We start from the raw sequence: 17,236 nt of genomic DNA on the forward strand, positions 1-17,236 counted from the left end.
GCCACCAAGGAAAGAGCGAGCAAGAACCAAATGTCAATCCAGCACATCACTCATAGCCCGCTCTGCACCTTTGCAGAATTTGTTTTAGGGTTTGAATAATTAAGATAAAATTTGCTAGGGTTTTTAGAGGGGTAGTTTGGTGTCGGATTGCAACTTTAGCGAGAACGAAAGTTATGATCCATTTTCTAAAATACTGCGGATATCCATCTTCGCATTTCCCCCCACTTCCATCCTGATCGGGTAACAGATGTGAATATTTGGAATATCCATCTTTTGCTTCAGGTTTCCCTCCTATCTGTACCGCATCCTACCAATCGGCCATCCGTGCTCTTCTCCGCACGCCACGTCAGAAACCACCAGTACCACGTGTACTGTAAAGCAACATGTGCGGGCATTTTTGTTTTTAGAAAAAGATGCCCGCCAGATAAAGCCTATCAAGAATTCAAGATGCGGATGGGGCCATCTAATCAGCGCGCGCGCGCGCCAGGAGCCATGTTAATCCTTGATTGATTCCTCGCATAGCCGCCGGCCCCGCACCGCCGAGCCCAGTTTCATAAACAATCGACCAGCGGTGAGATTGGATCGAGAAACACGTTCTCCATTGGGGTGCTCGAGGCTCAAGCCGATGGGGCGGACCGGCGGCGGACTGGTGGCGGTGGTGGTCGGTGCTCGTCGTCGTGTACTAGGTCGTAAAAAAAAAAGCTCGTCGGGATTCGCGGTCCACATGGCGGCTTCTGCTCGCGTTCGGCGCCATTTCCGCGAGCACCCGCTCCGCTCCGCCAATAAATCCTTGCCCCTCGTCGGCGAAATTCCCCGACGGATCGATCTTGATTTCTCGCCGCCGTCCCCGCATCTCTGCCACAACCTTCCTGTTTGGGAGGTCGCCAGGCCGCGCTCCCATGGCCGTCACGGTGTGCGTCACCGGCGCCGGCGGCTTCATCGGGTCGTGGATCGTCAAGCTCCTCCTCGACCGCGGGTACGCCGTCCGGGGCACCTCCCGCCGCGCAGGTACGCGCTGCTGCTCCCTCCCCGTCCCCCAAAATCCTTTCTTGTGCCCGGAATGGGGCTGACGGCTTCTTCTTCCTGGCTGTCGGTCGCGGTTCGGCGGCGCAGATGACCCCAAGAACGCGCACCTCTGGGCGCTCGACGGCGCGGCGGAGGGCCTCACGATGCTGCAGGTGGACCTGCTCGACAGGGCCAGCCTCCGCGCCGCCTTCGACGGCTGCGACGGCGTCATCCACACCGCCTCGCCGATGCACGACATCCCCGTGAGTGCCGCCGCCGCCGAGCTCGAATGAGAAATCCCCCTTGATGCAGCGGAAAGATAAGCTTTCTTCTTTCTTTCTTCCCCCTATGTTATTAGGAGGAGATCATCGACCCAATTATCGCCGGGACGCGGAACGTCGTCGAGGCCGCGGCCGACGCCGGCGTGCGGCGCCTGGTGTTCTCCTCCACCATCGGCACCATGTACATGAACCCGCACCGCGACCCCGACGATCCCCTGGACGAGTGGAGCTGGAGCGACCTCGAGTACTGCAAGAGGACCGCGGTAAATCAAGACTGAATCTTTTCTTCACCCCCAAAATTCACCTGCCAAGTAAAAAAATTAGTCGCATCTGACGCCCGTTGGAATCCGCAGCACTGGTACTGCTACGCGAAGACGATCGCGGAGCAGAGCGCGTGGCAGGCGGCGCGGGCGCGGGAGCTGGACCTGGCGGTGGTCATCCCGGTGGTGGTGCTCGGCGAGCTGATGCAGCCAAGCATGAACACCAGCACCCTGCACATACTCAAGTACCTCACCGGCGAGGCCAAGAATTACGTCAACGAGTCGCAGGCGTACGTGCACGTCAAGGACGCTGCAGAGGCGCACGTCAGGGTGCTCGAGGCGCCCGGCGCCGGCGGGCATCGCTACGTCTGCGCCGAGCGGACTCTGCACCGCGGCGAGCTGTGCCGAATGCTCGCTGAACTCTTCCCGGAGTACCCTGTTCCGACGAGGTATGGCGATGCGTTGCTTACTGATTATAGGAACTGAACTGTTGCTACTCTTGAGCATACGAGTCACTGCTAGTTTGCTTCATTCAAGAGGCCTTAGTAATTTGAAGAAATAAATTGCAAGAGTTCACTAGCATGATTTAGGAACATTGAAGAATTCAGGGAGTCTGCCTCGGATTGCTCATGTGAAGAAATTGCAAGAATTCACTAGTATGGTTTAGTAGGAACATACAAGAATCTAGCAGGTCTGCTCGGATTGTTCTAACATCGGACTTCAGCGCAGTATAATCTGAAATCTGAATAAATCAATACTGAAGATGGTTTCTGAGTAACCACTAACCAGGTTGTTTTGGGCCCTAATGAGTAGAAAGGTCATTTGGTGGGTGTCCATGGATCAGAGAGAACTCGATTGAAGGCTGCAGCTGCAGAATACTTGCATAGTCAAATGTGTATCGATGGAAATCGATGTCGTGCACAGAATATTTCGCAGTCACAATAGTCAAATTGACACCCATGGATAGAAAAACACTGACATTCAGAATTCATTAGCTACATTTTGTGAATGTTCATGCATTTGTGATGCATTAGTGTCCTTCATTACGTATTTGTGCTTGCAAGTATGTGAATTCTGGAAGACAACAATCTTCGAAGACAAAGCACACTGATCCTGAAAGCATTTACTTTGTGTAACCAAAACCTTTAACTTCAGGCCACTTGGGTCAATGGAATGAAATCTCAGGTGGGGGACTCTCTCCCCTTCCGTTGACCCTTCAAAAAAAGCATTTACTTTGTTTTTAAGATATTAAGGCATACCTGGTGTTTGGATCTTGAAATTTCTTCAAGACAAAACAATTGCTTCACTTAGAAACCACTCTAGTTACAGTTCTAACCCTCTGGTTGCAAGCTACTTCTGCAGGTGCAAGGATGAGGTGAATCCACCAAAGAAGGGCTACAAGTTTACAAACCAGCCTCTGAAGGACCTAGGCATCAGGTTCACACCTGCGCATGAGTACCTCTATGAAGCAGTAAAATCCCTGCAACAAAAGGGTTTTCTCCCCAAGGCCAAGGCTTCTGTCACAGAGGTAAAAAAATAAAGTACTGTATAGAGAATTTGATATCAGTGAGCATTCGAAGTGGTATCAGAGTTTGCATTTCATACATTCAACTATCCTAAAGATCATAAGCAAAATGAGTAAAACAAAACACTGACACGCATTTGACAACATAATAGCATTGCACTAATGCACATTCACTGTCCTTGTTGTGGCGTTGTTGTTGCAGGTGACTGAAAGTCGCAGTTCCCCGCCTCAAAAGTTGCAACTGGGGATGTTGATTTCAAATCTTTGACAGATTTGCACACGAAGTGACCATGTAACACGCCGACGTGTTAATTTGATTTCAAACCTCAGAATAAGTGTAGTGCAGTGGTTAATTTGATTGGTTAAATTTTTGGTGGCCTGCTCTTATAGGGTCATAGGACTGTGCAACTTAATTTTGTACGCTATACTATTCTCTGCCATGCATCAAATCATTCCTCAAATTTACTTTTTTTTTACAATAAAATGCCAGGAGTTATAAATCGTCTGCTTTTCAGTTTCGTTTTTGTAAAGGTTTTCCCGGGGTTTGAGTTTCTATGCTTAATCTTGTCGTCCAGCCGCGCACGGAACCTGTTTTCTGCGCTTGCTACTCTTTTTCTTTTGTTTCCGGGACGAGTTTATCACCAAACTTGGTTAAGACGCTGTAATTTCGTTACGTGAGTAATGAAATTCAGGCAAAAAGCCCATAATGGGAAAACAATACAATAATTCAACTAACTTTTTCTTGCGGCTCAACTCAATCGAAATTTTCTCCCAAGCAATAATTCAACTAACTTTTTTGGACAAATCAATTTTTTTGAGGGGTTCTTGGGCAAATCAAATGCAATAGTATCCTTCTATGCTGGCGTTTTTGACCACTCCGGGCTTCGGCCCAAGTTTTTTAGTGTACAGTTGGCCAACGTTAATTAGTAAATATCTCACATTTGCAGTTGGGCCGCAGAAAACTGCAATGAGTACAAATGCCAAACCAGATCAGAGCATGCAACTTCTCTCTCAAAATATTCAGACCGACGATTCTAAAAAAAAAATCACACCGACGAGAGAGAGAGAGAGAGAGAGAGAGAGAGAGAGAGAGAGATAAACTGAAGGAAAACCAAAAGAAAAAACAGAAGAAATCAATAGAAAAGGCCTCAATTTCTCTGGATGGCGCATCCATGAAACTAATCAAGCTATAAATACCACAATATAGTTTTGTAATAGTGCGGTACCTGATCCATACAATCATGGTTAAAAGGAAAATTATAAAACCCACTATATATCACTTGGATTTTTAATTTTCCCTCTCACACACTCGATTTAGTTTGTTGCAAATTTCTACACCTACTTAGTTATCTTTCAGAAACACCCTAATGCGCATGAGCCCAACCAATTGGACCCATGTTCATCAATATGGAACCGCCGATTATCCTTCACTTACATTAGATACTTGGTGGAGTCACTAGTATAGAAGGTCTTCGGTTTTTTGCATTTAGTGCTGGCCACAGTTGAATACGGGACCTGTAAGTAACATGGCCCCATTTAGGCTATTGTTTGTGATTTTGGTGATTGAGTGACAACATAATCAATGAGACTAACAAATTTGTAAGATCATATTTGTAGGAGTTTTTAAGTCCTACCGATATAATTCAAAATGTCCAAACTCCAAACTACTGTCAAGGCACAATATTCAATCCATCGTCGAGACACCAAGTCCAATCCACCATCAAAATGACAAGTCCAATCAATCGTAGAGATGCCAAAGTATTGTAATAAATTGGACAAAAGGATGCAGAGTCAACTGCACCGGTTAAACCGACGCTGCACCATCGGTGCATTCGATGATTATCGGATAGACCGACGCCCAAGCATCGGTGCAAGTTTTGGGGCTAGAAGGGATCAAGTGAAGACAACCCTTAGGCACCGATTTAACCGATGGGTCAGAGACAGGCATCGGTGCATTCAACATACTATTGTCCAGAAACGATATCAAGTGCACAGCAGTCAGCCTTCAGCACCGGTTTAACTGATGCCCACCGGAGCAATCTATCGGTGCAATGACGTCACCAGAAAAGGATCAAGAGCAACGGCTACGTGAAGATCAAGTGTCACCAGTTTAACCGATGCCCAAGCATTGGTTTAACCGATGGTCCCAGGGATTGTTGCGGCTGTGTCAGAGAAGCCAACGGCTACTTCAGAGCTCAGTGTGACCAGAAAAACCGATGCCCTAGCACCGGAAGTTTTGACGCCTACACAGAAAAGTGTCCAACGGCTCCAAACAGCTAGTTCAAGTTTGAGGCCTATATATATATGTGTTCCCCGGGCCATTTGAAGTTTGCTGGAGTTTTAAGACATCACACACACACACACACACACACACACACACACACACACACACACACACACAAGAACACCTCTAAGCCATCCAAGAGCTTAGTGTTCAAATCCTTAGTCCTTAGCACATCTTTGAGAGGGTTAGTGCTAGGTTAGCTCCTAAGTGACTGAGAGAGCAAGGTGTTGTTGCCTTGTGCATTGGTTCTAGAGTGAACCACACTTGTATCTCGATGCGCCGACCCCTTGGAGCATTGGTGGCTCGCCGGCAAGCCAACGACCCTCCGGCTTGGTGTGGAGCGGCGTCGACAACATTGTGCGGGGGACGGAGACCCCTCCTTCGTGGGCAAGCTCTCTTAGTGGAAATCGGGATCAAGGTGACTGTGATTGCGTCCATGGAAGAGACTTGATTGCCGCGAAGTGATACTCTTTGTGAGTGCTTCAACAACGTGGATGTAGGGGCGCCTTGGTGGCAATTCGAACCACGGGATAAATCCCGCTACTACAGAACATGCCTTTGGTCCTGCTCATTTGTCCCGGCCACTATTGGACCCGGGACTAATGAAAGATTTAATCCCGGGTCCAACAACTAGAGGACAGGAAGAGATTGGGAAGGAACTTTAGTCCCGGTTGGTGATTCTAACAGGGACTAAAGGATACTCATTGGTCCCGGGTAGAGGTTCCATCCGGGATCAATAAGAGGCGAAACTTTTAGTCTCGGTTCTAACCATGCACCGGGATTCAAATGGGAGTATTAGTCCCGGTCTGAGGCATGCACAGGGACGGATACATTTTCTTTTTCTTTCTCCGCGCACGCCTCCCCACTACTTATCGGGTTTTTTTACATATTTACCACTATTAGGAGAGGCACTCGCTCGTTTAGCACTCTTAAAATGACTCTTACATATTTAGCACTAATGTAGCTGCAGCTCCTACATTTTTCCACTTTGGCTGACGTGGCATGCCACAGAGGCATGACACGTTGGCGCACAGTCAGCAGGGTCACGCGAAATGTCCTTCCTACCCCTGACCAGTTCCTCTCTTTCCCCTCTCCGACAGCTGGGTCCCACAGATCCTCTCACTGACAAATGGACCCCACCTGACAGTGAGAGGATCTGTGGGACCCAGCTATCGGAGAGGGGAAAGAGAGGAACTAGTCAGGGGTAGGAAGTATATTTCGCGTGACCCTGCTGACTGTGCGCCAATGTGTCATGCCTCTGTGGCGTGCCACATCAGCCAAAGTGGAAAAATGTAGGAGCTGCAGCTACAGTAGTGCTAAATATGTAAGAGTCATTTTAAGAGTGCTAAACGAGCGAGTGCCTCTCCTAATAGTGGTAAATATGTAAAAAAACCCTACTTATCTCTCTCTCATCTCTCGATCTATCTCATCCTCTTGTTTTTTTCCCTTATCTTCTTCCCTCTTCCTCTTCCTCTTCCTCTCCTTTCTTCCTCCAGCGGCTGGAGACTTGGGCTGATGAGGAGAGCTGGTGCCGGAGCGAGTTGCAGGCCAAGATGAGCGGGAGTGGAGCCGGCAGCGCGCGGCGGCAGGCCCTGCGCTCGGCGAGCAGCCCCAGCAGCACGCGGCGAGATGGGCAGGCAGCGCGCGGCGGCGGCCTAGGCTCTCGGCAAGCAGCCCCGGCAGCACGCAGGCGCGGTTCGGGACGGCGACGGCCACTCGACCCAAGGTAAGTCGAGATCTCATGCGATGCGGTAGTTTTTTTTTCTCCATCAAATGACCTATGGTTTTTGGTTTTCCTATTTGTTTTCTCAGTCTGTGGACGAACCGGAGAGGAACTTGAGGTCATTGGCCGCCGGCGAGTCGGGGCGCAGCTTCTGGATGACGGCGAGCTCCGCCCACGGCGCAAGCTGGCGGCGAGCTGGGAACGCGGCGCACGGGGCGGGGGCACACGCCGCCGTGCGGCCCTGCGCGAGCGAGGGCAAGGAACGGCGAAGATCGATGAGTATTTGTTTCTGAATTTTTATTTTGTGTGATTGTGCTGGTGAATCTTTGTGTGATGTGAATCGAATCAATTTTTTGTGTTGTAAATTAGATTTGTGCTTTTACTTGTGTGATGTGAGATGGATATGTGAGATGAACATGTTTCTGGATTCAATCTAAAGATTTTTGTAAGTGTGATTGTATTTTGTGAGCAAGTTGAAGTATTTTTTGTGATGGAGTTGGAGCTCGGACTCCAGGAGGAGGTGGCGTGGTCATAGAGGCGGAGCTACTGCGGATGAGCAGAAACAACTTTTTTTTGTTTTTTTTCAATCTTTTGTCCCGGTTCCAAAGCCCAACCGAGATATAAAGTTATCTTTTATCCCGGTTGCATCACCCGGGATCAATGCTTGCGACCTTTAGTCCTGGAGTCGTGATCCCGGTTGGAAAACCGGGACTAAAGCTGGTTCATGACCGGAACAACATAGATGTTCTGTAGTAGTCCTCGCGTCAAGAGTTTGCTTCCTTTCATCCCTCCTATTTAAGCTTCCACATTCTTTCTAGCAATCTTTGTGCCTTTACTTTTTTAGTATAGTTTCTTGCTAGGATTGGCTATAGGTTGCATAACTCTTTTTGGGATGAAGGTTTCACACTAGAAGAATCATAGTTGCACATCTAGATAGCATGTTTTAGATTAAGTTTTTGTACAAACTAATTGGAGCCATAGGTTAAGGTTTTAAAGTGCCTAATTCACCCCCTCCCCCTCTTAGGCTAGAGCACCCGATCACTTTCAGGACCAATCTAGGCACTAGTCCCATGTCCAATGGTTATGGGGCGAAGAGGCTCTTTAGTTCCGATTGGAGCCACCAATCGGAATAAAAATTTACCAACCGGGACTAGAAGTCCAAACCATTAATTAAAGGGTCACCCTTTAATTCCGGTTTGGTGTTAACAACCTGAATTAAAGGGTCGTTCATGGGTTAAAAGAATATGTTGTATAGGTGGGCAGGGCGGAGCCAGAAATTTATTTTTTTATTATTAAGAGGAGACAATCATATTAATTTATAAAAATTTTTAATCAAAATTTAAATATTCAATGAAAATTTGAGGACTACAGGGGCCAGGCCCCTGCCCCCTGTCTACGCCCCTGTAGGTGGGGTGATAAACAAGTAATGCGCGAGGCAAGAGAACTGGGGCGGGCGGCAACTGTACTGTCATCTCTGTCCTACAAGTACATGCATGACAAGATAATGAATTTGAAAACCTCAACAGTGATATGACATACGAGTCCTTCGTCCTTTATCAGAGAAGCTGTGACTTGACACTATGTCACTATCATAGCCACTGAAACTGTCACAGTATATGTTAGGCCATGTTTGGTTCACACTCTTAAATTTTTTTCATAAAAAAACGAATGCATGCATGGAGTACTAAACAAAATTTATTTGCGAAATCTTTTCACAGATGTGTGTAACTTTTCGAGACGAATCTAATGAGCCAAATTCCACCGTGATTGGCTACAGTAATACTACAGTAACTGCCCCTAATCATCCTCCAATCATGCGGTCAAAGGTCTTATTAGTTACAACACATGCTACAGTACCATAATTATGAAGATTGTTTTGTAATTAGACTTCATTTAATACCTCTAATTAGTGGTCAAAGGGATAAAAAGTTTTCATGAAATTTTTTTCACCCCCTAACCAAACAAGGCCTTGAGCAAAAAACCGTCAAAATTAAACTTAGCAGTTTATAAAATTACTAAGCCTGTATCAATGATCATTTGGTCTCTATTTTCCATTACTCTGTACCGGCCAAATTCTGGCAATCAAGAACTTCTGGATAGCTTGCTTCGCGGTTCTTATCTCTCTCTCTCTCTCCACACACACACTAATTTACATGGTAGACCATATAAATTCGATATTTCAGCTAGACCACATTTACTGATTTACCTAGTAGATTTGCTAGCTGTTAATAGACTTTGCTTGCATCGAGCAAGAAAAGATGTGGTATAGAGAACAAAAGGGAACCATTATCAAGCCAACCATCCTCCCCTGGTCCTCCCTCTAAACTCCCACATCAATTAAATCCCCCCAAATCCCTAAACCAAACCCCTACTTGGGAATCTCGATCTCCTAGAAGTTGGAGAACGATGGTAAAAAGGGAGGAAGAGAAAAACCCTTAGTGTTCTAAGAAGGAGAACACCGCGCATGATGGAGCATTTTTACACCTATAGTATAAAAGTTGAAAGAACTAAAACTCTTTCTCACCAATATTGGACCCATCATATTGCTCAGGGAGGTCCTACTTGCCACATCCAGAGGTTTGATGAAAAGGGGGTGAGGATTGAGGACCCATTTTTTTATAGAAGAAAAATATTTCCACCCAAGAGCTAAATTTTTTTTCACCAAAGCCTTCTAAACCCAATGTACCCGCAGCATGAAGCACCATTACGCGCATAATTAAAGGAGAAAGTTGATCCCCGCATATTTTTTGCACGAATAGGAAAAAGAGTAGTATAAATGGATGTGCATATAAATTCTTTTCATACAAAAATAAATCAAGATATCCTTATCAACCAATCAAGGAGCTAATTGCAACATCAAGATGCACATAATTAAGGGAGAAAATTTATCCCTGCACATTTCTTTCCTTATGCACAAACTCAGCTTATGAGTATTTCTTTCCTTACTTATGAATCACTCGTACGGACAAATATAGAAAATAGAGTAATATAAATGGAGGGGAATAAATTAAGTAGCTAATCAAGATATCCCTATCAATCAATCAATGGGCTAATTGTAAATTGTCGGATTGCCGCAGGAAGCCTTTCCAAAAGCATGATGCACTCCGTAAGAAACGACATATAGTGACGTGCACAAAAGTGACCCGCCGTTGTTGCCTGTCACCCCACAAGTAGAGGTGACGGGCTTTATCTCCGCGCGTCACCCTCGGACCAGTTTGGGCCTCGCGATGCCTCGGCAGAAACGTGGTCCGTCACCTTTGAGACAGGATAGGTGATGGGTCTTAACAACACCCGTCACCTATACTGGAGGTGACGGTCCACATTTTTTGACTGTCACCTAGATTACATTCAATGATGACGGGCCATGACTGAAGCTGGGAAGGTGACGGTCCACATTCTTTGACCGTCACCTAGATTACATCCAATGGTGATGGGCCATTGCTAAAGCTTCGAAGGTGACGATGTTTACTTAGCCCGTCACCGCGTCTTGTGATGCGTATAACCTATGCTACTTGAAAGGTGACGAATTACGCATATAGTTCGTCACTTATGTGTATGCGTCATCTAATCAGTGGCCACGAACTTAGTCATTTTTTGTTGGACACGCACGTCGCCGCAGTTCTAACAAAACGATGAAAATTGCGAGGTAACAATGCTGAGAATAGCGCGAGATAACAAGCAGCCAGAAGTTCATTATATATATATAAGCCAGAAGTTCATTATATATATATATATATAAAGGGAGCTACATACAAACTACGATATACATAGTTTATGGCAGCCCCCTCATAGCTTCCGCCACCATGAAGATGGAGTAGACGTATCCGGCGACGCTCGGCACGATTGGCGCTTTCACTGGAGGTCTCCCAAGGCGGTGGAGGGTCTCGTTCAACAAGTTGAACGAGTCTCTCAGGACGCCGGTTGCCCAGTTGTCGCTTGGGCCGAAGGGGTTAGGGTTGAAGACATCCTCCACCGGCGCAGGGGCCGGTGCAGAGGTGACGGAGGACGAAGGCGAGGGCGACGAGGGGAGGAGGGGGCAGAAGACAACGACGAGGACGACGAGGACGACGCTTGAACGAAGTGGCGGCGGCGATGGGAGCGGCGGGAGGGAGAGCCACCTGACATCTTGGCGTGCGGCGGCGGCGGCTGCGCGTGCGCGAGAGCAGTCGTGTGATCTGAGGCGCGCGAGAGCAACCGTGGCGAGTGGAAAAGAAGAAGAGGCCGAGAGGCAGTATTTATAGGGCCGGCAAAATGCGAAAGGGCCGCGGAATTCGAACGGGCGTACGGCTGCCGAGGGGGCAACGGGCGGCGGTTGCGATTCCCGAGAGAAGAAGATAGGTGATGGGCGGTATGTGGAGCCCATCACCAGTAACCATTTGAAGGTGACATGGGCAACAGGCGGTGGTTGCAATTCCCTAGAGAGAAGATAGGTGACAGGTGGTATGTGGAGCCCGTCACCTGTAATGATTTTAAGGTGGCGCGTGCGCTTTATCATAAGTGACGGACCACTATGACGTCCGTCACCTGTAAATGTTTCCCGTCACCTGTAACTATTTCAAGGTGACGTGAGCTCTTCATCATAAGTGACTGACTACAATGACGTCCGTCACCTTTTGATCTTAACCTAGTATTTGCCCGTCACCTGTTGATCTTAACCTAGTATTTGCCTTCGATTCGCCGCCGCTCGTTGCGGTGCAGAGGCGGCGGGAGGCGGAGATTTTTGGCGGTGACGCATTTGGGCGATTTGGGGGTCGTGCAAGGTTAGTGCTCCAAATTGTCCCGCTTGATCTCCCCATTCCATCCTCCCCGATCACCTCGTCCTCGATGTTCAATTAACTGTTAAAAAATCTTGTGTTTTGCAAGTAGATGGAGGATAGAAGTCGGATGAGCCTTTCTAGCCATTGTTGTCCGCAGTACTTGAGGAGGTTGAAGTCTTTCATACAGATTGTCAGGGCCGACATGGAAGCGAGGTCTGAAACAACAATGAATTGTTCATGCCTCGATTGCGAAAATGATAAGAAATACTCTGATTTTGAAGTGGTTTATGCGCATTTGATCGTTCGTGGATTTGTATCAAATTACACTTGTTGGAATAAGCACGGAGAGGAAGGGCCTATGGAAAGGGGGGAATGGGTCGCCGATACCCAAGAAGCAGGGTGCAGGGATGATGATCAAGATGGGCAAGGCAACTATGATCAAGAAGGGTGCAGGGATGACATCAATGAGGAGTGCATTCTGGAGTTCAGTGACGATCAATTTGATGCCTTGGTCGACAATGTTGAGGAGATGATCCATGATGTCAGGGGAGAAGATGAGATGACTGAAGCTGAGCTGTGTAAATATAAGCAATTTGTTGAAGATTCCAAAAAATCTCTTTATTCCCCATTGTGAGAAGTACTCGAGGGTAACCGGAGATCTGAAGCTTCTACAACTAAAGGCTGCTCATGGTTGGACAGACAAGAGTTTCAAAGCATTGCTTCTTCTCCTGAAGGATATGCTGCCAGAGGGGAACTTGCTACCGGATACTTTGTACGAGGCCAAGCAGATTGTGTCTCGTGGGATTGAAAATTGAAAAAAATTCATGCATGCTGGAATAATTGTGTCTTGTTTCGTGGAGAGAATGAAGATCTGGACAATTGCCCTGATTGTGGAATGTCGAGGTACAAGCGTCGAAAGGATGGTGGTGATGATGGAGAGGACAGCATGGATGAGAGGAAGAAGAAGGAGACTCCTAGGAAAGTTGCATGGCACTTTCCTCTGGTTTCCAGACTGCAGCGGATGTTTGCAAACAAGAAGGAGCGCGAAGTTATTGCCTTGGCATGAGGAGGGCCGTAATAAAGACGGAATGCTACATCACCCTGCAGATTGTGCTCAATGGCGACATTTTGATAACACCTATGGCTGGTTCGGTGATGATCCTAGGAATATCAGGTTTGCTCTGAGCACAGATGGAATGAATCCATATGGAAACATGAGTACATCACATAGCACATGGCATGTTCTAGTCAATCTTGAATCTCCCCCCATGGCTTTGCAATAAACGCAAGTATATCATACTATCAACATTGGTCTCTGGACCAAAACAACCCAGTGATAGAATTGATGTGTTCCTCTAGCCCCTCGTCGAAGATCTTTAGCTCCTTTGGGATGGTGTGGAGGTTAGGGATGCTGTCGTCAATAAGCACTTCACTTTGCATGTTATGCTTATGACCACCACCAGTGACAATCCGGCTCATCATAATTTGTCCAGGCAGAGCAAAAGGAAGGGTTAAGGTTGCTCCCACTGCTTGTCAGAGATATGTTCCTTGAGGCTGAAGAACTCGAACAAATTTGCATATATGGGCCACAGACGATGGCTTCCGAAGAATAACCCATACCGAAGCATGGACAAACAGTTTGATGGTACAAGGAAGACAAAAAATCCTAAACCACATTTGTCAGGGAGTGATGTGTACAAGCAGGTTAACGATGTCAGAACAGTTCTTGGCAAACAGAAATGTGGAGTTGATCATGAAGGTGATGATGATGGTCGTGAAGGAATCTGGAATAAAAAATTCATTCTATGGGAGTTAGAGTATTGGCACATCTTACCAGTCCGACATTCAATTGATACCATACATTTAAAGAAAAATATTTGTGAGAGCCTTGTCGGCACAATCATGAACACAAAGGGTAAAGGAAAGGACCATGAGAATGCCAGAGCTGATCTTGAAGAGATGGGCATTCATCTTGAGCTTTATGTCGAAGAAGCGGAAAATGGAAAAGTCCTTCCTGTAGCCGCCACCACAATGTCCAGAAAGGAGAAGAAAGAATTATGACAATTCTTGCATAGTGTAAAATTTCCCTCAGGATATAGTTCCAACTTTGCTAGGCTAGTCAGCATGAAAGAACTGAAGTTGAATTTCGCCATGATGAAGTCTCATGACTGTCACGTGCTTATGACGTCAGTACTGCCTGTAGCAATCAGGAATGTGCTCCATGTGAAGGTTTGTGAGATAGTCATGAGCCTCTGCTTCTTCTTCAATGACATAGAGCAAAAGGTCATTGATGATAAGTTGCTGACAGCTCTAGACAGACGGTTACATGAGACACTTTGTCTGATGGAGGCCTTCTTCCCTCCAACATTTTTTGATATTATGGTTCACCTCACGGTTCACCTTGTACAGGAGATATACTACCTTGGCCCCTCTTACCTCCACCAGATGTTTCCTTATGAGAGATACATGGGTATCCTGAAGTCATTTGTAAATAATCGAAAATATCCGGAGGGAAACATCATCAGCCGATACGGGACCGAGGAGGCTGTTGAGTGGTCGATGAGTTACTTGGATCCAGATAACCCAATTGGAGTGTCTCATTCAAGACATAAAGGGAGGTTGGATGGGGTTGGGACTCTGGGCAAGAAGTCTATGAATCCAGAACGGAAAACGTACGATCAAGCCCATTTTCTTGTCCTATAACACATGGAGCTGGTGGAGCCATATGTACTCAAGCACAAACAGCTTATCGTGCAGCAAAATTCTGGGAGAGGTAAAGGTTGGGTTGCCAAAAAGCACTTGAAAGAGTTCAACAATTGGTTCAAAGACCATATGACAGCAAGCAGTATACCGAATGATGACATTAAGAAACTAGCTGCAGGCTCCATATTCACTGTGATGACATATCAGGCCTATGATATCAATGGATACACATTTTACACTGTACAGCAGGACAAAAAAAGCATATACCAGAACAGTGGGGTCTGCATTGATGCTTATGATAACAACATGCAAAAGACCCCATACTATGGTCAAATAGAGGAGATATGGGAGCTCAACTACCTGGAATTTAAGGTTGCCCTATTCAAATATCGATGGGTTCAAGGGTCACAGGGAGTGACACGTGACAAGAATAGGTTTGTTAGCGTTGATCTTCGCAATGTTGGATACAAAACAGAACCCTTTGTTTTGGCAAAAGATGCAAGTGTTTTATGTGCCTGATACAGTTAGGACAACATGGCATATTGTTCTTCCTGGCAAGAGAAGGATCGTTGGAGTGCATAATGAGGTGGATGAGGAGGAGTTTAATCAATTTGATGAAATCCCTCCTTTCGCAACTTGTGAGCTCCCCTGCCTAAATGCTAATAACAAGACCTCGTACCTGCGGACCAACCACAATAAAAAAATCCATGTGAGGTCAAATTCAGGCCGTGGACGTGGGCATGGACGTGGACGTGGATGTGGACGTAAAGAAACCTAGTGTAACATGGTCAAATTCTGAATTTTGATGTAATGTAAGTGCAACTGCAATGTACAGCAGTCTGAATTTTCTTTCTGGAAATGTAAGTGCAATTGCAATGTGTACAGCAGTCTGAATTTTCTTTCTGGATGTGTAATTGCAAATGCAAATTCTGAATTTTGATGTCCCAAATAATTATACTGCATTGTACATTACTTGTTGTCTGAATTTTGATGTAATATGACTTAATTTGCATTCTGGAAGTGTAAGTGCAACTCTAATGTACATCAGTCTAAATTTTCTTTCTGGAAGTGTAAGTGCAATTGCAATGTGTACAGCAGTCTGAATTGCTTTCTATAAGTTCAAGTGCAAGTGCATTACTCATCACCTATCAGTCATAGGTGACGGGAGACATCTGTGTGGCCCGTCACCCATGCGTGAAAGGTGACGGGTCCAAAACATAGCCCGTCACCTAAGACATAGGTGACGGGCCACACTGGAAACAATCTTCAGGTGCTGCACTGTAAAGCTATTAAAAAGGTGACGGGCTTCATTCCTTACCCGTCACCTGGGTCAAGTTTCAACTGGACTTAAAGCCATCCCCCTTAGCCGTAGTTCTTTATGGCTCCCATTTCAAACCCTAGGTCGTGCCCGCCTCCTCGCCTCCTCCAGTAGTGACGTCCTCTTCGCCGTCGTGCAGGCCCACCTCCTCGCCTCCTCTGGTCCTCGCGCCGCTCTCTTCGCCGTCGCGCAGGCCCACCTCCTCGTCTCCTCTGGTCCTCGCGCCGCCCTCTTCGCCGTCGCGCAGGCCCACCTTCTAGCCTCCTCCGATCGCGCTGCCCTCTTCGTTGTCGTGCCTCCTCATCGCGGCCCCCGACGCCCGCCCTCGCCCTCGCCCAGGCAAGAGCCAGAGGCCAGCCGCCGCCAGCAGTCAAGATCCAGAGCTGGGCACGCCGTCGCCCAGGCAAGAGCCAGAGGCCAGCCGCCGCCAGCAGTCAAGATCCAGAGCTGGGCGCACCATCGCCCAGGCAAGAGCCAGAGGCCAGCCGCCGCCAGCAGTCAAGATCCAGAGCTGGGCACGCCGTCGCGCAGACAAGATCCGGAGCCCAGCAGCCACCAGCGGGCAAGATCCAGAGCCGGTCACGCCGTCGCGCCCGTCGTCGTCTTCAGGCAAAATTGTTCTTGCTATCATATATTTGCTTGAATTTGCTTGGATTTGCTGTCTAATTTTGCAATTAGAGGCAAATGATGATATGGGAATAGTGAATATTTTATTGCCACCTTTGCCATACAAAATTGAGAGATTCATACTTGCCATGAACATGTCAGCATCGAAGGGCATGAAGCAGATGCCATGAACACTCGCTGGTGTGTGATATCTGTTTCTGCCCTTTGAGGTTGAGCTCTTCATGGATTCTGGAGAGTGAATCAGTCATTGCCACCTCTGCCAAATAAAATTGAGATTGATTTATTGCCATGAACAGGTCAACCTCGAAAGGCATGAAGCATATGGCATGTACACTTGTTGGAGTACTGTGGCATGTGCTTCTGCCTTTTAAGGTTGAGGTCTTCATGGATAGTTAGTTAATTCAAACATATCTCTTCCACTTTTGATGCCTTTCTATATTATATTTTTGATAGTTGACATGCAAGTGCTGCTGATCTTTTTTGTCCCAGGTCACAGGGAGTGACACTTTAATGTATTATTGGATCACTTTGGTTTTATTGAATCTTTCTGCAAATGATGATGTGGTAGATTTGCTGCCTATTTAATTGGATCATCATGGTATATTTTGCTGTCTATTTTTGCAGAATCAGTGGAAGCAGCCATGTCGGAAACTGGATCCCCCGATTCAGATGCACAACTTGACCAAGTGCTGAATCTTCAACCCAAAGTGTCTGCACAAACAGGTGCATGTAGCACGTCCCAGCGCAGGAAGC

At 46.9% G+C, this 17,236-nt stretch overlaps 1 protein-coding gene across 1 annotated transcript; it reads left to right on the forward strand.

The window, feature by feature from the left end:
- The first annotated feature begins 440 nt into the window (after nt 1–440).
- On the forward strand, nt 441–3,571 carry LOC120673500 (cinnamoyl-CoA reductase 1-like). Its single transcript, XM_039954385.1, has 6 exons — nt 441–1,008; nt 1,114–1,268; nt 1,364–1,549; nt 1,640–1,995; nt 2,909–3,074; nt 3,274–3,571. The coding sequence occupies exons 1-6, from the start codon at nt 900–902 to the stop codon at nt 3,337–3,339; spliced, it is 1,038 nt and encodes a 345-aa protein (XP_039810319.1). The 5' UTR covers nt 441–899; the 3' UTR covers nt 3,340–3,571.
- The last annotated feature ends 13,665 nt before the right edge of the window (nt 3,572–17,236 follow it).

The sequence above is a fragment of the Panicum virgatum genome, chromosome 1K (genome assembly GCF_016808335.1).
Source record: "Panicum virgatum strain AP13 chromosome 1K, P.virgatum_v5, whole genome shotgun sequence".
Classification (NCBI taxonomy): Eukaryota; Viridiplantae; Streptophyta; class Magnoliopsida; order Poales; family Poaceae; genus Panicum; species Panicum virgatum.

What these genes read in the sequence shown, in the direction of transcription:
- LOC120673500 (XM_039954385.1), top strand. Translation starts at nt 900, where the DNA reads ATGGCCGTCACGGTGTGCGTCACCGGCGCCGGCGGCTTCATCGGGTCG. An exon ending in GGGCACCTCCCGCCGCGCAG is followed by an intron (nt 1,009 to 1,113) that starts GTACGCGCTGCT and finishes TCGGCGGCGCAG; the next exon opens with ATGACCCCAAGAACGCGCAC. An exon ending in CGCCGATGCACGACATCCCC is followed by an intron (nt 1,269 to 1,363) that starts GTGAGTGCCGCC and finishes CTATGTTATTAG; the next exon opens with GAGGAGATCATCGACCCAAT.